Source organism: Ovis aries, chromosome 22 (genome assembly GCF_016772045.2).
Source record: "Ovis aries strain OAR_USU_Benz2616 breed Rambouillet chromosome 22, ARS-UI_Ramb_v3.0, whole genome shotgun sequence".
Classification (NCBI taxonomy): domain Eukaryota; kingdom Metazoa; phylum Chordata; class Mammalia; order Artiodactyla; family Bovidae; genus Ovis; species Ovis aries.
The window spans coordinates 35,388,550-35,414,627 of NC_056075.1; the positions used below are offsets into that span (position 1 = coordinate 35,388,550).

The window sequence follows — 26,078 nt, forward strand, 5'->3', positions numbered from 1 at the left end:
TTATTTGTTCTTCTAGCAATTTTTACTTCATGTATTTTGAAACTCTTTTACTTAGATGGATAAATGTTTAGGGTTTTTAATGTCTTCTTGATCAATTGATGACTTGATCTCTTTATTATTAGGAAATTGCTTTCTGAATCCCTGGTAATATTCTTTGCTTCAAAATTTATTTTGCCAAATATAAAAAGCTTTTAAAAAATATTACTAGAATGCTGTGTCATTTTTTCATTCTTCTTCTTTAACCTATTTGTGTTTTTATATTTAAAGTAGATTATATTGGACAGCATATAGTTATGTCTTTTTTATCCAATCCTTATCCATGTATATATAATGTATATATGTATTTATAGGCATACCTCATTTTATTGCGCTTTTATTGCAGTTTGCAAATATTATGTTTCTTATGAATTGAAGTTTTGGCAACAGTGAACTTAGAAAGTCTGCAGATGCCATTTTTCAAAAAGCATTTCTTCACTCTGTGTCTCTGTGTTACATTTTGGTAATTCTCATATTTCAGTCTTTAATATTAGTACTAGGACTTGAAGGCTCAGGTGATGGATAGTACTTTTCAGCAATAAAATTTTTTTTTAATTTAAGTATGTACATTTTTTTAGGTTAGTGCTCTTGTGCACTTGGTAGACTACAGTATAGTACAAATATAATTTTTATATGCACTAAGAAACCAAAAAATTGATGTGAAATGTTTTGTGGCAGTATTTGCTTTATTTCAGTGGTCCTGAACTGAACCTAGAGTATCCTTGGGATATTATTGTATGTTTTGGGGTTTAAATCTAACATATCATTATTTGTTTTCTATTTTTCTTATTTGTCCATTGTTTGTTCTTTCTTTTATTGTGCTTATTCTTCGGAATTTAACATTTTTTTTCTTGATTTCATTTTATTATTGGCTTATTAGATGCAATTCTACATTGTGTTATTTTAGTGGGTATTATGTAACTTATTTTATACATCTTAAACGTTTTGTTGTCTATGTTTAAGTAATATTATATCACTCATTTCTTTGTGTGCATTAACCTTAAAACAGTCTGCTTTCATTTCCTTCCCCCTGGCCTTTGTGTCATTGTTGAATCTATTTTATTACTTCATATTTTATAAAACTCTTGCTACACTTTTACTAATTTTGATATAGTCAGGTTTATTCAGAGATATTAAAAGTAAGAAAATATTTTCTCTTTTACCTACCTATTTATTGTATCCAGCATTTATCATTTCTTTTTCTTTATTTGTAAATCCAGACTTTTTTTAAAGATTTTATTTTATATTGGAATATGGTTGACAAACAATGTTGTGTTAGTTTCAGATATACAGCAAAGTGATTCAGTTCATACACATGTATCTATTCTTTTTCAAATTCTTTTTCCATTTAGGCTACTACAGAATATTGAGCAGCTTCCCTATGCTGTACAGTAGATATTTGTTGATTATTTTAAATATAGCAGTGTTTACTATCATTTTCCTACTGTCTAAGGGGGCATACTTTAATACTTCAGTGCAGCTCTGCTGGCAGTACATTATATCTGCTCGAATATCTGGAAAAAATATTTTATTTTCTTAGGGCTTTGAAAACTTTTAAATTGTAGCATTTTCCTTTCACTATTTTCGTATATAATCTTTTGGTTTCCATTGTTAATAATGAGAAATCTATGTTTAACCTTATTGTTCCTTTGTGTGTAGTGACTTTTTTCTCTTTCCATCTGCATTAAAATTTTTTTCCTCTTTGTCACTGATTTTAGCCAATTTGATTATGATATGCATAGTTGTGAGTTTTTGTTTTATGTTTCTTGTGCCTAGGTTTTATTGACATTCTTAAATTTATGAAATTATAGTTTTCATGAAATTTAGAAAATATTAAGCCATTATTTCTTGATTTTTTTTCCCACTTCTCTCTTTTGTTTTAGGAATACTAACAATATAGTATTAAACTGTTTGAAATTGCTTTTTGCTCACTAATTCTTGCTTTTATTTCTTAGTCATTTTGTGTTTCACTTTGGATATTTTTGTTACCTGTATCTTCAAGTTCATGAATCTTTTCTTCTGTAGTATCCAGTCACACCCAGTGTATCTTATCCATCATCTCAGACATTATATTTTCTATTTCAAGAATGTCTCTACTTAACATGGTCCATCAACTTTCTGCCTTCTTGAGTTATGGAATTACAAACAAACTTTACCTTTGTTTTGCAGTAGAGTTAACTTGCTTCGAAAATGTTGATCTTTTCAAGACTTTAAAATTTTTTTTGCTTTAATAGACCAGAAGAAAGCATAACTTAGTCTAGGGTTAATCTTTCCATCCCTGAGGCACTACCCATAGGGGTACTCTACTCTATGACACATGAATTACAGGTTATCTGCCATGGTTGGAGCATGAACTGTTCCCAACCCTATCTGAGTTTTGAGGATTTTTCTCTCTGCTCCTTTCATATGGTCCTTTCCCCAGCCTCGTATAGTCTTTTCAGCAGTAAGTAGCATTTGAAAGTGAAAAAGGAGAGTGAAAAAGTTGACTTAAAACTCAACATTTAGAAAACTAAAATCATGGCATCCAGTCCCATCACTTCATGGCAAGTAGATGGGGAAACAGTGAGAGACTTTATGTTTTTGGGCTTTAAAATCACTGCAGATGGTGACTGCAGCCATGAAATTAAAAGATGCCTGCTCCTTGGAAGAAAAGCTATGACCAACCTAGACAGCATATTAAAAAGCAGAGACGTTACTTTACCAACAAAGGTCTGTCTAGTCAAAGCTATGGTTTTTCCAGTAATCTTGCATGGATGTGAGAGTTGGACTGTGAAGAAAGCTGAGCGCCGAAGAATTGATGCTTTTGAATTGTGGTGTTGGAGAAGACTCTTGAGAGTCCCTTGGACTGCAAGGAGATCCAACCAGTCCACCCTAAAGGAAATCAGTCCTGAATATTTATTGGAAGGACTGATGCTGAAGTGGCAGCTCCAATACTTTGGCTATCTGATGTGAAGAACTGACTCAGTTCAGTCGCTCAGTCATGTCCGACTCTTTTATCCCCTATTAGCATCAGAACTCTGTTACAATAGAAACTGTCCTCTTTGCCTAGGTGAAGTAATTCAATGAATAGTTTTTAAATTAAGAGATGAGTAATCTGTTTCTCCTGAGGGAGAAATCACAGCAAGTCTACATAGAGAGGGTTTGGAGAAAATGGAATCCTCTTACACTGTTGGTGGGAATGCAAATTGATACTACCAGTATGGAGAACCGCATGGAGATTCCTTAAAAAGCTAGGAATGAAGTAACCACATGTGGATTCTTATAAAACAAGCAAAACCTTTTTTTTCCCTCCAAAAATGAAATTGTATAGTAGTTTTATTAGATAAAATGTATTGTAAGGAGTAGAAACTGTCTCTGATAATAGGCAGATGGAAAATATATTATTAGTATAACATGCTATTTACAATGTGAAACAGGGAATAAGTAATCCAGTTTACAATAGACAGAAAGCTCTTAGCCCTAGAAGTTTTCAGTTCTGTGAAGTGCTTTACATTCTTGCCTAGTCATGGCTACTGTAGGAAGTGAAGTCTCATGGATTTTTCAATTCTTCCATATTACTCAGTCAAGATCTGAGAATCGCAGGTGAATGAGTCTGGCAAATTTAGGTCATCCGTCTATTCCATTGTTGTAGTGGAGGGTGGAAGAAAAAAGATCTCCCCAAAAGAGCTTTTTTAGCTTCCATACTGGAATATATGAGACTAGAGTGCACTGCCTCAATAAGAAAACAAATGTTTGAATGAAATAATTCCTTGTTGGGGCAGGAGATTTTTTTCTAGTGACCAGAAAACAACAAATATATGCTATCATAGGTGACCTTGCTCAAAATATATAATTATTTATGGAATAAAGGTATCTTTCTGAAATTGATGTTTGCCTATATTAGGAAAATATTACAGATTTCACTGAGGAAATTATACAATTGTTATTGAAGTGAGAAAGGAGACTTCCTGTAATTTTAACATACACAGGAAATATATTAATTCTAATTAACCTGGTATAAGGTAAATTATACATAATATTTTTTTAATCACTGCCGGTCTTCTGTGAATGTTTTTATCTACCTCTCCAGGTGACAGTTGCTTACTTTCTTCATGGCACTACAGAGTAGGTATTGAGAACACAGATCCTAAATCAGAATATAGCTTTACATTTTACATTTTTGAGCTGTATGATTGGAAAGGAGTCTTTTTTAAGTGTCAGTACTTCAGTTTCTTCATTTGCAAAACTGGAAATGATAATAGGGTCTGCCTTTATTAGTTTTCTTGCTAAATAGCATTTAACCACAAACTTATCAGCTGAAAACAACACCCATGTAGAACGTAAGTTTTAGTGGGTCAAGCTCGTTCTTCTGCTCAGTGTTTCCCCAGGTGTAGTCAGGGTGTCTGCCAGGCTCTTATTTATATGTGCCCAGATGTTTTGGCAGAATTCGGTTGCTTGAAGTTGTAGGACTGAGGTCCCACTTTTTTTGCTGCTTTCAGTCATGGTATGTTCTCAGCCCCTAGAAGCTAACTGCTGACTGCCATTGCCTGCCATCTGACCCTGTAAGAATCATGGCGTGTTGCCTCTTCAATATCAGCTGAATAATCTCTTTCGTTTAAAATCTTTCTCTTTAGTCTGTTAAAGTGGAGTCTGATGTAATGTAACAATCATGGGCGTGACTGTTCCATCACCTTTGCCGTAAAATGTAACCTGATTAGTGGTGTGGCTTCCATCCTTTTCATAGATTCATGGGAAAGGATATATAGGGTGTGTACACCAAGGACTGGAATCTTGGAGGCCTTATTAGAATTTTGTCTACCACTCTGTTTTAGGGTAGTTTTGCAAGTTAAAAAAGTAATACATGTCAAAATTTCTAGTTAGGACTTAATCAGTGTTAGCTGTAATTAATATTATTTAAATGCAGAATTCTTGATTCTCACTAAAAGTAGTCATGTGAAACTAAAATGACCTTCAGATTTTGTAAAGTAATGCTCAGCTGGATTATAAACTAGATATATATTTTATTGATAAAATATCAACTTAGATTTAAATTATAAAAATGCCACATCATTCTAATTCTTATTTATGTGATATACTCTTTCTCTTTAAAACTTCACATTTCTCTCTTAAGAATTTTTTTTTTTCTCTCATGAAACTTTTTTTAATGGGTCTCAAATTCTGTGACAGATTTTTGGTCAAGTTGTTTTCATTTAAAAGTACTGATTTTAAAAACTAATAACTTAAACTGCCACACACAAAACATATGGTCCACAAAAACATTCTCCTTTCCTTCTGAGGGTTTTATGATGCATTGTTATCATTAACCAGTCTTTTACTATTAAACTTAAATGGCCAATTGAGACAAACAGTTCTGAGACTGTTCTTCCACCACTGATTAAGACTGGGGTGGCAGGTATTGGGGATAATATTCATTTAGCCTTCTGAGCTTTCTGGGCAGACTTGGTGACCTTGCCAGCTCCAGCTGCCTTCTTGTCCACTGCTCTGATGACACCCACAGCAACTGTCTGTCTCATGTCATGCACAGCAAAACGCCCTAGGGGAGGATAATCAGAGAAGCTCTCGACACACATGGGCTTGCCAGGAACCATATCAATGATGGCAGCGTCACCAGATTTCAAGAATTTAGGGCCATCTTCCAGCTTTTTCCCAGAACAATGATCAATCTTCTCCTTCAGCTCAGCAAACTTGCAAGCAATGTGAGCTGTGTGACAGTCCAGCACAGGTGCATATCCAGCACTGATTTGGTCTGGATGGTTCAAAATAATCACCTGAGCTGTGAAGCCAGCAGCTTCCATGGGTGGATCATTTTTGCTGTCACCAGCCACATTGCCATGACGGACATCTTTGACAGACACGTTCTTGACATTGAAGCCCACAGTGTCCCCAGGAAGGGCTTCACTCAATGCTTCATGGTGCATTTCTACAGACTTCACTTCAGTTGTTGCATTGACTGGAGCAAAGGTGACCACCATGCCAGGTTTGAGAACACCAGTCTCCACACGACCCACAGGGACAGTACCAATACCACCAATTTTATAGACATCCTGGAGAGGCAAACGCAAGGGTTTGTCAGTTGGGCGAGTTGGTGGCAGGATGCAATCGAGAGCTTCAAGCAGGGTGGTTCCACTGGCATTGCCGTCCTTATGGGTGACTTTCCATCCCTTGAACCATGGCATATTAGCACTTGGCTCCAGCATGTTGTCACCATTCCAGCCAGAAATTGGCACAAATGCTACTGTGTTGGGGCTGTAGCCTATTGTCTTAATGGAGGTTCTGACTCCTTAACAATTTCCTCGTATCTCTTCTGGCTGTAGGGTGGCTCCGTGGACTCCATTTTGTTAATGCCAACAATTAGTTGTTTCACACCCAGGGTGTAAGCCAGAAGGGCATGCTCACGGGTCTGCCCATTCTTGGAGATACCGGCTTCAAACTCACCAACACCAGCAGCAACAATCAGGACAGCACAGTCAGCCTGGGATGTTCTGTAATCATGTTTTTGATGAAGTCTCTGTGTCCTGGGGTATCAATGATGGTAACATAGTACTTGCTGGTCTCAAATTTCCACAGGGAGATATCAGTGGTGATACCACACTCACGTTCAGCTTTCAGTTTGTCCAAGACCCAGGCATATTTGAAGGAGCTCTTTCCCATGTCGGCAGCCTCCCTCTCGAACTTTTCAATTGTTCTCTTGTTGATCCTGCCACATTTGTAGATCAGATGGCCAGTCGTGGTAGACTTCCCTGAATCTGCTGTGCCCAATGACAACGATGTTGATGTGGGTCCTCTCCTTTCCCATTTTGGCTTAGGTTTAATGGTGGTTTTCATGACACCTGTGTCCTGGCGGCAAACCCGTTGCGAAGAATTTTTGTTTTATACTTGATATTATTTAATTTTACTCTTATGTAGACAGGTGAAGGATTTTTGTCATCTTGTTTTTTTAATTCAAGGAATTGTATCTACCTTATGCTCAAATACTTCTTTAAGTCCATTTTTCCTTGCTATTTTCAGGTTCTCATTAGTTTTCCAATCACATTTCTGTTTCTATCTTCCAAACCATTTAGCTTTTATTTCAAATTTTCCTTTTTCCTCTCCTTCTTGCTTCTCAATCTATTCTTCTAGCATAATATTTTATTGTTTTCATATATCCATTCATTCTGCTTTTTTTCACTTATTTTATTTTTTAAATGTTTCCTGATTCTCCTTTGATAAAGTGTTCATATTTTCCCTTAAGTTTTAATATGCTTATGGGCTGTATATGCTTAGTTGGCTGCTCTGAAAAGTACTGCATATGGAAAGCTGTGGTAGACAACAGTCTGTGTCAGACCTAATAACTATAGGTGGTAGAATGGATGTCGAAAATGTATAAGATGAAAATCTCCAAGGAATGTTAATTTGTTATTTAGAAACTTATTACTCAACCCTGAAGCCTAGTGTGCTGCAGTCCATGGGTCACAAAGAGTGGGACACAACTTGGCAACTGAACTGATCTTATACCTCAACCCAGTCCTATTTTATGAACACTAGATTTGAATATCCAGCTACCTTCTTGATATGCCCACTTGATATATAAAAGACATTTCAGACTAACATGTCCAAAAATATTGTCTGTAATCTTTTCTCAAAAAAAAAAACAACCAACTTTATTCCTTTGTATTATCAATATAGAGAGGATATCCAGGCCACAGGACTGGAAAAGGTCAGTTTTCATTCCAGTCCCAAAGAAAGGCAATGCCAAAGAATGTTCAAACTACCACACAGTTGCACTCATCTCACATGCTAGCAAAGGAATGCTCAAAATTCTCCAAGCCAGGCTTCAACAGTATGTGAACTGTAAACTTCCAGATGTTCAACGTGGTTTTAGAAAATGCAGCAAACCAGAGATCAAATTGCCAACATCCATTGGATCATCAAAAAGGAAGATAATTCCAGAAAAACATCTACTTCTGCTTTATTGACTATGTCAAAGCCTTTGACTGTGTGGATCAAAACAAACTGTGGAAAATTCTGAAAGAGATGGGAATACCAGACCACCTGACCTGCCTCTTGAGAAATCTGTATGCAGGTCAGGAAGCAACAGTTCGAACTGGACATGGAACAACAGACTGGTTCCAAATAGGAAAAGGAGTACGTCAAAGCTGTATATTGTCACCCTGCTTATTTAGCTTATATGTAGAGTTCATCATGAGAAACCCTGGCCTGCCTGAAGCACAAGCTGGAATCAAGATTACCGGGAGAAATATCAATAACCTCAGATATGCAGATGACACCGCCTTTATGGCAGACAGCGAAGAAGAACTAAAGAGCGTTTTGATGAAAGTGAAAGAGGAGAGTGAAAAAGTTGGCTTAAAATTCAACATTCAGAAAACTAAGATCAGGCCATCCAGTCCAATCACTTCATGGCAAGTAGATGGGGAAACAGTGGAAACAGTGACAGACTTTATCTTTTTGGGCTCCAGAATCACTGCAGATGGTGACTGCAGCCATGAAATTAAAAGACGCTTACTCCTTGGAAGAAAAGTTATGACCAACCTAGACAGCATATTAAAAAGCACTGACATGACTTTGCCAACAAAGGTCCATCTAGTTAAAGCTATGGTTTTTCCAGTAGGCATGTATGGATGTGAGAGTTGGACTATAACGAAAGGTGAATGCTGAAGAATTGATGCTTTTGAAAGTTGGTGTTGGAGAAGACTCTTTGAGAGTCTCTTGGACTGCAAGGAGATCAAACAAGTCAATCCTAAATTAAATCAGTCCTGAATATTCATTGGAAGGATTGATGCTGAAGCTGAAACTGCAATACTTTGGCCACCTGATGCAAAGAACTCACTCATTTGAAAAGACCCTTATTTTGGGAAAGATTAAAGGCAGGAAGAGAAGGGTACGACAGAGGATGAGATGGTTGGATGGTACCACCGACTCAATGAACATGAGTTTGAGTAAATTCTGTGAGTTGGTGATGGACAGGGAAGCCTGGCGTGCTGCAGTCCATGGGGTCACAAAGAGTTGGACAGGACTGAATGACTGAACTGAGTTGAACTGAAGAGGATTATCTAGTACCAGTTGCTGCATATTAACAGACATTGACAAACTGGGATACGTACAGAAGTAAACTATACATGGGAATTGTATGAATAAGGGTTTAATATTTTGAAATTTCTTTGTGGACTAAAATTTTAATTATTTCTATAGAACATTAGACAGTGGAATTAAAATCAGTTGATAGATATTATAGAGAAATATGTGTGTATGTGTGTGGGATTCCCAGGTGGTGCAGTGGTAAAGAATCTTTATGCCAGTGCAGGAGATTCAAGAGACGCAAGTTGGATCCTTGGGTCAGGTAGATCCCCTGGAGTAGGAAATGGCATCCCAGTCACGTATTCTTGCCTGGAAAATCCTATAGACAGAGGACCCTGGCAGAGTACAATCTAGGGCGTCGCAAAGAGTCAGACACGACTGAATGACTAAGCACACATATACGTGGAACACTAAACACGTGAATTAAAATCAGTCAGTTGATATTATAGAGAGATATCTGTGGTGTGTAGTTGCTTTGTGGGGTCGTAAAGACCCCATGGACTGTAGCCTGCCAGGCTCCCCTGTCTGTGGGATTCTCCAGGTGATAATACTGGAGTCGGTTGCCATTTCCTTCTCCAGGATAGAGAAAGACAGTGCAAGTTAAAACAAAATTTCTAATGAATTGAATTGTCCAAAAGAATGGTTTTCCAGCCTTAATAGTGATCACTTCACTTACAAAATTAAGTAGAGGCTTTATTATAGTCATAAGTATTGTAGGGAAAATATAAGTGGCTTTCTAGCCATAGTATTTCATAATTCTACCATTTTAATCACACCATAAGATTTTATATTTTAAACAGATGAAAAAATGTTTTTGCCACTGAATTATTAGAATGCTTATAGTAATTGGTATGTTGGATTAATGAAAAGTTTCTCATTAGATGCTTTAAAGTTACTGTCACTTGTATGCTTCGTTTTAGGTAGGAAGAGAATTTTCTGAAAAAGTCAGAGCTGATGAAATGCAAATAGTTTAAATGCAATTTGAGTAGGTAAATACAAACTCTTTTAAAGTTTTTTGTTAACTAGTAAACTCTTACAAATATACATAAAGTAGTGAATGTGGGCTATTATATATATCATATAAAATACATTATAAATCTATACACATCTCTCTATCATCTGTTTATCTTTAGACCTGAGGTAAAAGTAAAATTAAATGGAAAGTTTTTTAAGTTGGACTGTTTAAATAAAATCTTGACTGAAATAATATTAGTATTTGTATTACATTTTCACTGAAATATATAGTTTCCTTTGGTTATAATATATATTTTATCATAAGCTATATATCAAGTGTTTTTGTTTTTACCTATCTCTTGTCCCTTTCCTCAATAATCCCATTAAATTTAAATTTTTTAAATTCTTTTATTATTCAATAGAACCTTTTAATATGAATTATATGACCTACAATCCTTATACAGATGGCATATGGCTAAATATTGTAATAATTGCTACGTTAAAAGGTAAATTAAGGCTTCTCATTCTAAAAGTATTATTTCCACCAAAATCCACTGGCTCCATTTTTTTAATACTCATGAACATGTTTGAGGAATAAACATCTTTACTGAGGTTATTTTTTTTGTGCTATACCATTATTTTTTAGTCCCTGCCTGTTACTGAGTTATATGGATTATAAAGGTTTAATTCTAATTGTATCATAAATAATATTCTTACTGGTAGAATTTTAGAAATCACGATGATTATTTTGTTCTGCTAGATATGTAATATGTCTACCAGAGTAGGACATTTTTAAGTAGGTAGCCACTTGTACACATTAATCAGACTTTAATTGAAGAGGGAGCCTCTTCATTGAAGGGGGAGCCTCTGCCATTTAACATATTATTTGATCAATTTATATGTTTAAGAAAGCCATTTCCATTTAAAGTAAATCATTCTAATTTTTAAACAATTTTCTTTATTGTCTTCAATATAGTATTTTATGTTTTAGATTGCCAAACACTAGCATTCAGACATCTTTAAGACTCCTAATTATGACTGTAACACCCCTAGCTAGCAGTAGTATGTGATTCATATACCAATGATGTAGTAATTAAACAGGAAAATTTTTTCTTTGGTAATGTTAGGAATCATGCTGTTCAGTTGATTTGCATCAGGTTCTTGGGGGAGATTTTATTTTGTTAACCCTTATTCTTTATTACTTGTAATGCCATGCAATTGAATCTTGACAATAAAAAAAGAAAAAAAATTACTACTATAACTGCAATGCTAATACCTTAAAAACAGAAAGAGTGCATTGAACTTAAGTGCTTTGTATTCTCTTGCAATAATGCTGCTCATCAACACTTACATATCACTGTTTAAATTAAATTAAATTAGATTGAATCTAAATTACCTGTTTCTGAGTAAATGGAATTTGGTAATTCACTATTAAGTCAATCTGCAAACTGATGTCATAATTTAGATTTGATTTTTTTAATGAGAATGATGCTAGGAATCATTCTTTAATTTGCAAATCTAATTTCCATAGTACACTAGGTGATATCCTCTTACAAATAATGGTTAAGTTATATAGAACCAAAGAGAAAAAGAACAGAATCCTAAAGTTGGTGTTTGTAAATTTTTATCACAAGTCTGTTAGTATTTTGAACATAGACATGAGTCATTTGAGCACAGAAGAAGATGCTAGCTACTTGACAAACAGGGATTAGAGCCTACAGGAAGTTTTACCTTGTGTATATGGTGTGAAAGTAAAAGTTATAACATGTGTATTAATAAAGACGTGCTTAGTTGTTCAGTTGTATCCAACTCTTTGTGACCCCATGGACAGCCTCCTCTGTCCTTGGGGATTCTCCAGGCAAGAATCTTGGAGTGGGTTGTCATGTCCTCCAGGGGATCTTCCCAACCCAGGGATTGAGCCCAGGCCTCCTGCATTGCAAATAGATTCTTTACCCAGTAAGCCACCAGGGAAGCCCAAGAATACTGGATTGGTTAGCCTATCCCTTGTCCAGGGGATCTTCTGTCCCAGGCATTGAACTGGGGTCTCCTGCCATTGAAGGTGGATTCTTTACTGGATGAGCTACTGGGAAAACCTAAATAATAAAGATGTCCTTGTATAATTTTTCCCAAATTAACTCAAAGGACATATACTAATAATAGCATTATTATCATGATTATCTGCTGTTGTTATTATTGTCTTCCAAATGGGAAAAGGTCAATTTTCATTCCAATCCCAAACAAAGGCAATGCCAAAGAATGCTCAAAATACCGCATAATTGACTCACCTCACATGCTAGTAAAGTAATGCTCAAAATTCTCCGAGCCAGGCTTCAGCAGTACATGAACCATGAACTTCCAGATGTTCAAGCTGGTTTTCGAAAAGGCAGAGGAACCAGAGATCAAATTGCCAACATCTGCTGGATCATCAAAAAAGCAAGAGAGTTCCAGAAAAACATCTATTTCTGCTTTATTGACTATGCCAAAGCCTTTGACTGTATGGATCACAATAAACTGTGGAAAATTCTGAAAGAGATGGGAATACCAGACCACCTGACCTGCCTCTTGAGAAACCTGTGTGCAGGACAGGTTCCTGGACATGGAACAACAGACTGGTTTCAAATAGGAAAAGGAGTATGTCGAGGCTGTATATTGTCACCCCGTTTATTTAACTTCTATGCAGAGTACATCATGAAATACGCTGGGCAGGAGGAAGCACAGGCTGGAATCAACATTGCCAGAAGAAATATCAATAACCTCAGATATCCAGATGTCACCACCCTTATGGCAGAAAGTGAAGAAGAACTAAAGAGCCTCTTGATGAAAGTGAAAGAGGAGAGTGAAAAAGTTGGCTTAAAGCTCAGCATTCAGAAAACTAAGTTCACAGCATCCAGTCTCATCACTTCATGGCAGATAGGTGGGGAAACAGTGGAAAGAGTGTCAGACTTTATTTTTCTCGGCTCCAAAATCACTGCAGATGGTGACTGCAGCCATGACTATTAAAAGACACTTACTCCTTGGAAGGAAAGTTATGACTAGCCTAGATAGCATATTAAAAAGCAGAGATATTACTTTGTCAACAAAGGTCTGTCTAGTCAAGGCTATGGTTTTTCCAGTGGTCATGTATGGATGTGAGAGTTGGACTATAAAGAAAGCTGTGCACCAAAGAATTGATGCTTTTCAACTGTGGTGTTGGAGAAGACTCTTGACAGTCCCTTGCACTGCAAGGAGATCAACCAATGCATCCTATAGGAGATCAGTCCTGGGTGTTCATTGGAAGGATTGATGTTGAAGCTGAAACTCCAATACTTTGGCCACCTGATGTGAAGAGCTGACTCATTTGAAAAGGCCCTGATGTTGGGAAAGATTGAGGGGAGGAGGAGAAGGGGACGACAGAGGATGAGATGGTTGGATGGCATTACCAACGCGATGGACATGGGTTTGAGTGAACTCTGGGAATTGATGATGGACAGGGAGGCCTGGTGTGCTGCGGTTCATGGGGTTGCAAAGAGTCAAACATGACTGAGTAACTGGACTGAACTGAAATTGTTAAAGACTTGAGAAATTTGTTATCAGTTCAGTTCAGTCGCTCAGTTGTGTCCGACTCTTTGAGACCCCCTGAATCGCAGCACACCAGGCCTCCCTGTTCATCACCAATTTGTTATAAATATTTTCAAATAAACCTTTCCTTTTAAGATTCTTCTTTCATTAGAACTGTTAGCACAATTTCAAGAAATAGCATTGGAAATTGTTAATTTTATTAGTTACTCAACTAATATATCAGTTCTGATAATCAGAAAATGTCTATGTGAGGACTAAATCTAATAATATTTAAGGAATATATTCTTATAGAGAGGAATGGAAAGTTTTTATGACAGTGACAAAATAAGATTGGTTATGATGGGTACAAATGCTCTAGAGATTCAGAGAAGGAAGATATATCAAGTTTATGCTATAATGTCAGAGTTGAGTAGTAAAAATGAGACCATATTGCTCAGAAATCACAAAATATGTACTAAGGTGTTCTCTGCAGAGTTTTGGTGAGTCCTTATATGAAATATTACTACCAATGCTGTTTTTTATAACCAACAAAATAGTTTCAATTAGATATGATAGCTTAAGTATAAAATATTTTTCTAAAAATATGGCTTATAAAGGATATTTTCAATCTTTTCATTTGTAAAATATTTCTAAGAAATTTTCCAACTTCTTTATAGTAGTATTTTTAAAAGTCATTACTTTTCCTTTGATGTTTAATTAATCTGTTTAGATTTTTAACGCATTCTGTCTAAATATTCATTGTTGTTCAGTCGCTCAGTCATGTCTGACTCTATGAGACCCCATCAGTTCAGTTCAGTTCAGTTCAGTCGCTCAGTCATGTCCGACTCTTTGCGACCCCATGAATTGCAGCATGCCAGGCCTCCCTATCCATCACCAACTCCCGGAGTTCACTCAGACTCATGTCCATTGAGTCCGTGATGCCATCCAGCCGTCTCATCCTCTGTCGTCCCCTTCTCCTCCTGCCCCCAATCTCTCCCAGCATCAGAGTCTTTTCCAATGAGTCAGCTCTTTGCATGAGGTGGCCAAAGTACTGGAGTTTCAGCTTTAACGTCATTCCTTCCAAAGAAATCCCAGGGCTGATCTCCTTCAGAATGGACTGGTTGGATCTGCTTGCAGTCCAGGGGACTTTCAATAGTCTTCTCCATGGACTGCAGTATACCAGGCTTCCCTGTCCTTCACCATCTCCCAGAGCATGCTCAAACTCATACCCATTGAGTCAGTGATGCCACACAACCATTTCACCCTCTGTAATCCCCTTCTCCTGCTGCCTTAAATCTTTCCCAACATAAAGGTCTTTTCCAACGAGTCAGTTCTTCGCATCAGGTGGCCAAATTCCTGGAGCTTCAACTTCAGCATCAGTCCTTCTAATGAATATTCAAGATTGATTTCCTTTAGATTTGACTGATTTGATCTTCCTTCAGTCCAAGGGACTCTAAAGAGTCTTCTCCAAAACCACAGTTCAAAAGCATCAATTCTTCGTTGTTCAGCCTTCTTTATGGTCCAACATTCACATATATACATGACTACTGGAAAAGCCATAGCTTTGACTATATGGACCTTTGTAGGCAAAGCAGTGTCTCTACTGTCTAGGTTTGTCATAGCTTTTCTTCCAAGGAGAAAGTGATTTTTAATTCATGGCTGTAGTCACCATCTGCAGTGATTTTGGAGCCCCCGAAAATAAGGCCTGTTACTGTTTCCATTCTTTCCCCATCTATTTTCCAAGGAGTGATGGGACCAGATGCCTTGATTTTTGTTTTTTTGAATATTGAGTTTTAAACCAACTTTTTCACTCATCTCTTTCACCTTCATCAAGAGGTTAAAGTTTAGTTTAATTACTCCTCTCTTTCTGCCATAAGGGTGCTGTTATCTGCATATCTGAGGTTATTGATGTTTTTCCTGACAATCTTGATTCCAGCTTGTGCTTCATCCAGCCTGGCACTTCGCATGAGGTACTCTGCATATAAGTTAAATATTCACATAACCTAATAAATATTTTCAGATACTTACACTCATAATTTGATCTCATAGACTGTAATATTTTTATATAAAACAGAAAAAAATTTGTTTCTATGTTATCTCCATTATTAATTTTTAAACTAAAATAAATTTTTATTCTATCATACACCTTTCAATGTACATAGCTGAAATTTGAAGTTTTAAAAAAGTTATTGCAATTCAGTCAATGAGTCGTCTCTGACCCTTTACAACCCCATGCCCTGTAGCATGCCAGGCTTCCCTGTCCTTCACTATCTCTCAGAGCCTGCTCAAACTCCTGTGCATTGAGTCGGTTATGTCATCCAAGCATATCATCCTCTGGCACCGGCTTCTTCTCCTGCCTCAATCTTTCCCAGCATCAGGGTCTTTTCCAGTGAGTTGACTCTTCACATCAGGTGACCAAAATATTGGAGCTTTAGCTTTAGGATCAGTCCTTCCAGTGAATATTCAGGATTGATTTCCTTTGTGATTGATTGGTTTGATCTCCCTGCAGTCCAAGGGACTCTCAAGAGTCTTTTGCAGCACCACAATTCAAAAGCATCAATTCTTCTGCATTCACCCTTCTTTGTCTTTTATCCTAACATTTCACATGATGTACTCTGTATGTAAGTTAAATAAACACGGTGAGAATGTTCAACCTTGATGTACTCCTTTCCCAATTTTGAACCAGATAGTTGTTCCATGTGCACTTCTAACTATTGGTTCTTGACCTCAATAGAGGTTTCTCAGGAGACAGGTTAAGGTGGTCTGGTAATTTCATGTCTTTAAGAATTTTCTACAGTTTGTTGTGATCTACACAGTCAAAGTTTTAGTGTAGTCAATGAAGAAGTAGATGTTTTTCTGAAATTTCTTTGCTTTCTCCATGATCCAATGAATGTTGGCCATTTGATCTCTGGTTCCTCTGCCTTTTTTAAACCCAGCTTGTACATCTGGAAGTTCTTGGTTCTCCTACTGCTAAAGGTGAACTAGCTTGAACTGTTTTGAGCATTACCTTGCTGGCATGTGAAACGAGTGCAATCGTACAGTAGTTTGTGCATTCTTTGGCATTGCTCTTCTTTGGAGCTGGAATGAAAACTGACCATTTCTAGTTGTATGGCCACTGCTGACTTTTCCATATTTGCTGGCATATTGAGTATAGCATTTTAAGAGCATCATCTGGTAGCATTTTAAATAGCTCAGCTGGGATTCTGTCACCTCCACTAGCTTTGTTCATAGTAATGCTTTCCCTGGTGGCTCAGATGGTAAAGCATCTCCCCACAATGGAGGAGATGTGGGTTCAATCCCTGGGTTGGGAAGATCCCCTGGAGAAGGAAATGGCAACCTGCTCCAGTACGCTTGGCTGGGAAAAATACCATGGAAAGAGGAGCCTGGTAGGCTAAAGTCCATGCGTTTGCAAAGAGTCAGATACTACTGAGCGACTTCACTTTCACTTTTCACTGTCAGTGCTTTCCCACTTGACTTCATGTTCCAGTATGTCTGGCTTTAGGTGAGTGACCATATCATCATGATTATGTGAGTTATTAAGACCTTTAATTCTGTGTATTCTTGGCACTTCTTAATCTCTTCTGCTTTTATTAGGTCCTTAGTGTTTCTGTCCTTTATCATATGCATCCTTGCATGAAATGTTCCATTGATATCTCCAATTTTCTTGAAGAAATATCTGGTGTTTCCCCATTCTGTTGTTTTCCTCTCTTTCTTTGTATTGTTCATCTAAGAGGAAGAGAGGAAAAGGCAAGGGAGAAAGGGAAAGATATAATCAACTGAATGTAGAGTTCCAGAGACTAGCAAGGAAAGATAAGACATGCTTTTTTTTTTTTTAAATTTAAATTTGTTTTAATTGGAGGCTAGTTATTTTACAATATTGTATTCGTTTTGCCATACATCAACATGAATCCGCCACGGGTGTACACGTGTTCCCCATCCTGAACCCCCCACCCTCCTCCCTCCCCTTCCATCCCTCTGGGTTGTCCCAGTGCACCATCCCTAAGCATCCAGTATCATGCATCGAACCTGGACTGCTGATTCATTTCTTATATGATATTATACATGTTTCAATGCCATTCTCCCAAATCATCCCACCCTCTCCCTCTCCCACAGAGTCCAAAAGACTGTTCTATACATCTGTGTCTCTTTTGCTGTCTCGCATACAGGGTCATCACTACCATCTTTCTAAATTCCATATATATGTGTTAGTATACTGTATTGGTGTTTTTCTTTCTGGCTTACTTCACTCTGTATAATCAGCTCCAGTTTCATCCACCTCATTAGAACTGATTCAAATGTATTCTTTTTAATGGCTGAGTAATACTCCATTGTGTATATGTACCACAACTTTCTTATCCGTTCATCTGCTGATGGACATCTAGGTTGCTTCCATGTCCTGTCTATTGTAAACAGTGCTGTAATAAACACTGGGGTACACGTGTCTCTTTCAGTTCTGGTTTCCTCAGTGTGTATGCCCAGCAGTGGGATTGCTGGGTCATATGGCAGTTCTAGTTCCAGTTTTTTATGAAATCTCCACAGTGCTCTCCATAGTGGCTGTACTAGTTTGCATTCCCACAAACAGTGTAAGAGGGTTCCCTTTTCTCCACACCCTCTCCAGCATTTATTGCTTGAAGAAGACTTTCTTAAATGAACAATGCAATGGAATAGAACAGTTGTGGGGACCTACTAAATTTGTTTTAAAAACACTTTCTTATGGAAAGCACCTTATTCACTGCATTCTGATCCATTAGTCTAAAGTTAATGGAGAGGAGAATAAGAATTAACCTTCAAAGTGTCAAAATTAGATGTGTATAGAAAATATTTTTTTCTTTGAAATTTTATAGCTTTCATTGTTTCTTTAGCAACTATTAATGCCTTTTTGAATGCAGATGGTTCAATCACTTATTTAGTAGAAGTATATATGCATGGAGAAAATGACATTTTGCAAGTACCACATGCTTTAGTAAGACTGTGGCTCCATTTGCTTCTTTGGGGTTTAGATGTAAACCTGTTTTTGAAGTTTGAGAGGCAGAACTGAATGATGAAGGTTTGGTGAATATCACTTTATAAAAGGAAGGTCCATTTTCACCTCTTAAATTATAGGAGAGAAGCTAGGTTGTGGGGGGGGGAGAAACGATAATTTATAGAAGGTAGTGTTATAAACATAAACTGCATATAAACTTCTATATTAGCCATTACTCTTGCAGCTTTATATCTTTGAATTTAAACCTGATACTTGAAGAATACCTCATAAATATGCTAATACGATAATCAGGAACACGTAGCATTACAAATACAAAACTTTATCTTTTCATTTTAATGGTTTGGTTTCATTTTTTAACACTTAATACTGTTTTTTTTTTTTTTCCTCCACTGACCTTTATTTTTTTTAATCTTTTTTTAAAATTTTTTTAATTTTAAAATCTTTAATTCTTACATGTGTTCCCAAACATGAACCCCCCTCCCACCTCCCTCCCCATAACATCTCTGTGGGTCATCCCCATGCACCAGCCCCAAGCATGCTGTATCCTGCGTCAGACATAGACTGGCGATTCAATTCTTACATGATAGTATACATGTTAGAATGCCATTCTCCCAAATCATCCCACCCTCTCCCTCTCCCTCTGAGTCCAAAAAGTCCGTTATACACATCTGTGTCTTTTTTCCTGTCTTGCATACAGGGTCATCATTGCCATCTTTCTAAATTCCATATATATGTTAGTATACTGTATTGGTGTTTTTCTTTCTGGCTTACTTCACTCTGTATAATCGGCTCCAGTTTCATCCATCTCATCAGAACTGATTCAAATGAATTCTTTTTAACGGCTGAGTAATACTCCATTGTGTATATGTACCACAGCTTTCTTATCCATTCATCTGCTGATGGACATCTAGGTTGTTTCCATGTCCTGGCTATTATAAACAGTGCTGCGATGAACATTGGGGTACATGTGTCTCTTTCAATTCTGGTTTCCTCAGTGTGTATGCCCAGAAGTGGGATTGCTGGGTCATAAGGTAGTTCTATTTGCAATTTTTTAAGGAATCTCCACACTGTTCTCCATAGTGACTGTACTAGTTTGCATTCCCACCAACAGTGTAGGAGGGTTCCCTTTTCTCCACACCCTCTCCAGCATTTATTGCTTGCAGATTTTTGGATCGCAGCCATTCTGACTGGTGTGAAGTGGTACCTCATTGTGGTTTTGATTTGCATTTCTCTGATAATGAGTGGTGTTGAGCATCTTTTCATGTGTTTGTTAGCCATCCGTATGTCTTCTTTGGAGAAATGTCTATTTAGTTCTTTGGCCCATTTTTTGATTGGGTTGCTTATTTTTCTGGAATTGAGCTGCAGAAGTTGCTTGTATATTTTTGAGATTAGTTGTTTGTCAGTTGCTTCATTTGCTATTATTTTCTCCCATTCAGAAGGCTGTCTTTTCACCTTGCTTATATTTTCCTTTGTTGTGCAGAAGCTTTTAATTTTAATTAGATCCCATTTGTTTATTTTTGCTTTTATTTCCAGAATTCTGGGAGGTGGATCATAGAGGATCCTGCTGTGATTTATGTCTGAGAGTGTTTTGCCTATGTTCTCCTCTAGGAGTTTTATAGTTTCTGGTCTTACATTTAGATCTTTAATCCATTTTGAGTTTATTTTTGTGTGCGGTGTTAGAAAGTGATCTAGTTTCATTCTTTTACAAGTGGTTGACCAGTTTTCCCAGCACCACTTGTTAAAGAGATTGTCTTTACTCCATTGTATATTCTTGCCTCCTTTGTCAAAGATAAGGTGTCCATGTGTGTGTGGATTTATCTCTGAGCTTTCTATTTTGTTCCATTGATCTATGTGTCTGTCTTTGTGCCAGTACCATACTGTTTTGATGACTGTGGCTTTGTAGTAGAGCCTGAAGTCCGGCAAGTTGATTCCTCCAGTTCCATTCTTCTTTCTCAAGATTGCTTTGGCAATTCGAGGTTTTTGTATTTCCATACAAATCTTGAAATTATTTGTTCTAGTTCTGTGAAAAATATGGCTGGTAGCTTGATAGGGATTGCATTGAATTTGTAAATTGCTTTGGGTAGTATACTCATTTTCACTATATTGATTCTTCTGATCCATGAACATGGTATATTTCTCCATCTATTAGTGTCCTCTTTGATTTCTTTCATCAGTGTTTTATAGTTTTCTATATATAGGTCTTTAGTTTCTTTAGGTAGATATATTCCTAAGTATTTTATTCTTTTCGTTGCAATGGTGAATGGAATTGTTTCCTTAATTTCTTTTTCTACTTTCTCATTATTCATGTATAGGAATGCAAGGGATTTCTGTGTGTTGATTTTATATCCTGCAACTTTACTATATTCATTGATGAGCTCTAGTAATTTTCCGGTGGAGTCTTTAGGGTTTTCCATGTAGAGGATCATGTCATCTGCAAACAGTGAGAGTTTTACTTCTTCTTTTCCAATTTAGATTCCTTTTATTTCTTTTTCTGCTCTGATTGCTGTGGCCAGAACTTCCAGAACTATGTTGAATAGTAGTGGTGAAAGTGGACACCCTTGTCTTGTTCCTGACTTTAGGGGAAATGCTTTCAGTTTTTCACCATTGAGGATAATGTTTGCTGTGGGTTTGTCATATATAGCTTTTATTATGTTGAGGTATGTTCCTTCTATTTGTGCTTTCTGGAGAGTTTTTATCATAAATGGATGTTGAATTTTATCAAAGGCCTTCTCTGCATCTATTGAGATAATCATATGGTTTTTATTTTTCAATTTGATAATGTGGTGAATTACATTGGTTGATTTGCGGATATTGAAGAATCCTTGCATCCCTAAGATAAAGCCCACTTGGTCATGGTGTATGATCTTTTTAATGCATTGTTGGATTCTGATTGCTAGAATTTTGTTGAGGATTTTTGCATCTATGTTCATCAGTGATATTGGCCTGTAGTTTTCTTTTTTTGTGACATCTTTGTCAGGTTTTGGTATTAGGGTGATGGTGGCCTCATAGAATGAGTTTGGAAGTTTCCCTTCCTCTGCAATTTTCTGGAAGAGTTTGAGTAGGATAGGTATTAGCTCTTCTCAAAATTTTTGGTAGAATTCAGCTGTGAAGCTGTCTGGACCTGGGCTTTTGTTTGCTGGAAGATTTCTGATTACAGTTTCAATTTCCGTGCTTGTGATGGGTCTGTTAAGATTTTCTATTTCTTCCTGGTTCAGTTTAGGAAAATTGTACTTTTCTAAGAATTTGTCCATTTCTTCCACGTTGTCCATTTTATTGGCATACAACTGCTGATAGTAGTCTCTTATGATCCTTTGTATTTCTGTGTTGTCTGTTGTGATCTCTCCATTTTCATTTCTAATTTTATTGATTTGATTTTTCTCTCTTTGCTTCTTGATGAGTCTGGCTAATGGTTTGTCAATTTTATTTATCCTTTCAAAGAACCAGCTTTTGGCTTTGTTGATTTTTGCTATGGTCTCTTTTGTTTCTTTTGCATTTATTTCTGCCCTAATTTTTAAGATTTCTTTCCTTCTACTAACTCTGGGGTTCTCCAATTCTTCCTTTTCTAGTTGCTTTAGTTGTAGAGTTAGGTTATTTATTTGACTTTTTTCTTGTTTCTTGAGGTATGCCTGTATTGCTATGAACTTTCCTCTTAGCACTGCTTTTATAGTGTCCCACAGGTTTTGGGTTGTTGTGTTTTCATTTTCATTAGTTTCTATGCATATTTTGATTTCTTTTTTGATTTCTTCTGTGATTTGTTGGTTATTCAGAAGTGTGTTGTTCAACCTCCATATGTTGGAATTTTTAATAGTTTTTCTCCTGTAATTGAGATCTAATCTTAATGCATTATGATCAGAAAAGATGGTTGGAATGATTTCAGTTTTTTTTGAATTTATCAAGGTTAGATTTATGGCCCAGGATGTGATCTATCCTGGAGAAGGTTCCATGAGCACTTGAAAAAAAGGTGAAATTCATTGTTTTGGGGTTTTTGAAATGATAATATCCTTTAACTTACAGAAAATTTACTCTCTGAATATGTAGATTTAAAGCTTTATGTGTTTTTACTGACTACTCTTGGTTTAAAACTGATCGTTTTTCTGAACAGCTTGACCTTCAGTAAAATGAAACTGTTTTGAGACTTTCTATTTAGAGCATTAAGTTGCAAATCTCTAGAAGTTACTGCAGTTCATTCACTCCCTGGTGCATCACATGGTAAAGAATCCACCTGCAATGCGGGAAGCCTGGGTTCCATCCCTGGGTTGCTAAGATCCCCTGGAGGAGGAAATGGCAACCCACTCCAGCATTCTTGCCTGGAGAATCCCATGGACAGAGGAGCCTGGTGCGCTACAGTTCATAGGATCCCGAAGAGTCAGACACAATAAGCAACTAAGTGCACAAAGACATATAAGTAAAAACACTAGGCTCTTTACTATTTGCTAAAAGTGTTTTGCTCAACATTGTAATACTTAACTTCAAATATTTTGAAGTTGAATGGAAAGAGAACATAGCTGTGCTAATTATTGCAGCACACTCTGATTGATTCTTGCTAGGAAAGTATGGAACTTAAGAACTAGCTTCAGAATGCATTGGTTTCCATTTTACCTCGACTGCTTGTTGCCTGAGTAATCTATAAACCTTTATTTTCTTATCTGTAAGATGAATTTAATAACATTACCTACTTTGTTGGCTTATTCTGAGGATTAAATAAACTAGTGTGTAAAAAACACTCTGCATAGTGCCTGGGCAATGGTAAGCACTTTAATACATATTAGTATTTTAGTAGTACCACAGTAAAAGTGTATGGTAGGAACAACAGGCGTACAGTTGAGGGCCACTGTACAGGATCTGGACGTGGCAGGAAGCGGATCATTTGGATAGGAGTTACTCAAGAGAAGAAGGTGTTAGCGCAGGAGGAAACAGTTTGTGGCAGACAAAGCGCAGAGGTTGGTAATGTGCGCAGTGTGATCCCACCCGAGTCAGTGCTCTGTGTAGAGAGAAGCAAGGGCCACGGTTTGGGGATCATTGCTTCTATGTTTAGGAAGTTGGAGTTCAAGATAAAAGTGGTGGAAAAACAGTGAAGATATTTAAGTGGGGGAGTGAAGCATCCTGAGGAGTAGAATTATGGGAAAGTCCTTCCATTTCAAATACAGAACATTTTGTAGGCTGGGTTAAGGATGACCAGAAACTTATGAGATTGAAGACAGTTAGGTTTTTACATTAAACCAGGAGGAAAGTTATAAGTGCCTTCACTAAGGCATGTATTTTCTCTAAGAAGAATTAAACTCATTAAACTTTTATAGACAACATTCAAGGTTTTATAATCACAGAGTAATTTGTATAGTATTTATGCAGAATTGGCCAGTATGTTTGTTCATCATACATTTTATTCTGTTTTAAAAATCATCCACTTTTAATTTAACTGCATTTTTTAAAAAGAAATGATACAAATTTATATTATTATTTATATTATCAATAAGCAGTATATTAGTTATCTATAGGAAATTTATGCTTATTAATATCTCAAATAGATTATCTTAGTTGAGCTTATTCAGTGATAGTTAATTTAAACACCATTGTACTTTATTTTTAAAAATGCAGAGATAGACCTAATATGATTTTGAAATGCTTGCTGAAACAAGCCCAGTTGTCTTTGAGATATGACTCGATGACTAACTTGGATTACTTAACTCTGCTTTTATGTCATCATTTTGAAGGACTATAATCCAAATAGTGGTTTGAAGAACCTCTCTTTTACTTTCAGTTTGTTAGATGAATTTAATCATTTTAACACATCTCTTCATATTTTCACTTTTTTTTGGTCTCAATATTATATCAGAATTTATAGCAAGCTGACATTTTGCACAAACACACCAATTTGTCCTTCATAATAAGAACATTTTTTCTGTTTTATAAAATCTGACATTTTGTGGTAAATATCAAACTATTAATCTACTTCTCTATTCCAAGCACACTTAATGCAACTTTTTCATCAAATCATATATTCAAAGTGTTGATCATTATTGTTGTTAATGAAAAATACAGCATATTTTAAAGCAGGTTTTAGATTTTGGACATGTTTTCTATATGAATTTACATTTAAGATTAAATGGACAAAATGTATTATCTTTGTTGCTGTAGTTTCAGCTAACTGTGATATTTAGCATTCCAGTTTATCAGTCATTTGGGACACTTTAAAAGCATGAAGAAAACGAGAATATTGTGAAACTTTCATTGTCTTCCTGATTTTTAAATAATTTTCTTTGAATAATTATTAGATAACTTGAAAAAAATCATTAAAGAAAAGAGAATTTCAGAGATACATTTTGTTGGTTAAAGTTTTAAAACTAAGTTTAAATTCAACTTAAGTAAACTTTCCATATTTTTCATAGTAATGACCACAAAACCAAATTGGAACATATTGATTTTCTGTAAAGAGCCATGTTATAGCCAAGTCTTTCTTATTAGACAGAGATTTTAGAGTCAGAAGTGTCCCATATCCTCTAGAGATAAACTTTCAGGGAAACTATGACTATAGTATTGTTTTGTTGTTATAATTTGTCTCACTGTTGTCTAAATAATATTAGCTAAGTGATCAAAAGACCACTCTAAAAGATCACTTGATTAAAAAGTAATATTTCAGGCAATACCATATGGTTTAGATGAGAAGACTGTAGTCTGAACTAAGTCATCTTCTGAAAGAAATTCCTGGAAGACAAGTCTAGTTAAAAATGTTTATTGTTGAAATTAAGAACTGAGGTAAAATATATATTGAGAAACTATTTCTGCTGTCTTTGTTTCAAAATATTTTATTTATATGTAGGTAAAATTATAAATGGTAGATATGAATTTTTTCTGTGATTATAAATGCAAACATTTTATTCAGATGCAAATTTTTTAAACATCTGAACTCTATATAAATTTTCTAAGAGTTAATACTATTTTATGATCTGAAATTTGAAGGTATAGTCTATATGTTTATTGATTTATAAAGGAAGATCAAATAAATAATTTTTTAATGTTTTGAAGAATAACATCTGTTCCTCCTTCCTTTCATGGCTGTTAATAAGGATTTATGATATGCTAAATTTTGATGTTGTTATTTATTTATTTAGCAGGTTTTTTAAAAATTAAATGCTTACTATGTACTGTGTACCAAATAGTGTTCTAGGTAGCAGAAGAGGTGCACAGATAATATGAACAAGGCTCGTATTCTCAAGGAATTTACATTTTATTTTATTTTATTTTTAAAAATTTTATTTTTACTTTATTTTACTTTACAATCCTGTATTGGTTTTGCCATACATTGACATGAATCTGCCACGGGTGTACATGAGTTCCCAATCCTCAACCCCCCTCCCACCTCCCACCCCATATCATCTCTCTGGATCATCCCCATGCACCAGCCCCAAGCATCCTGTATAGGAATTTACATTTTAGTGGGGAAAGATATTTTAACTAATAATCAACCATCAACCAATAAATCAAATAATTTCAG

At 36.1% G+C, this 26,078-nt stretch overlaps 2 protein-coding genes across 2 annotated transcripts in view; one reads left to right on the plus strand and one right to left on the minus strand.

Annotated features, from left to right (window-relative positions):
- ATRNL1 (attractin like 1) overlaps window positions 1-26,078 on the plus strand; it is an 802,972-nt gene that overhangs the window by 300,313 nt on the left and 476,581 nt on the right. The gene's annotated exons all lie outside the window — the stretch shown is intronic.
- LOC101102857 (elongation factor 1-alpha 1) lies at window positions 5,149-6,892 on the minus strand. Its single transcript, XM_004020211.6, is given in 4 exon segments — window positions 5,149-6,313; window positions 6,316-6,519; window positions 6,522-6,786; window positions 6,788-6,892. Coding segments are annotated over 4 exon segments (1,383 nt in total). The 5' UTR covers window positions 6,833-6,892; the 3' UTR covers window positions 5,149-5,444.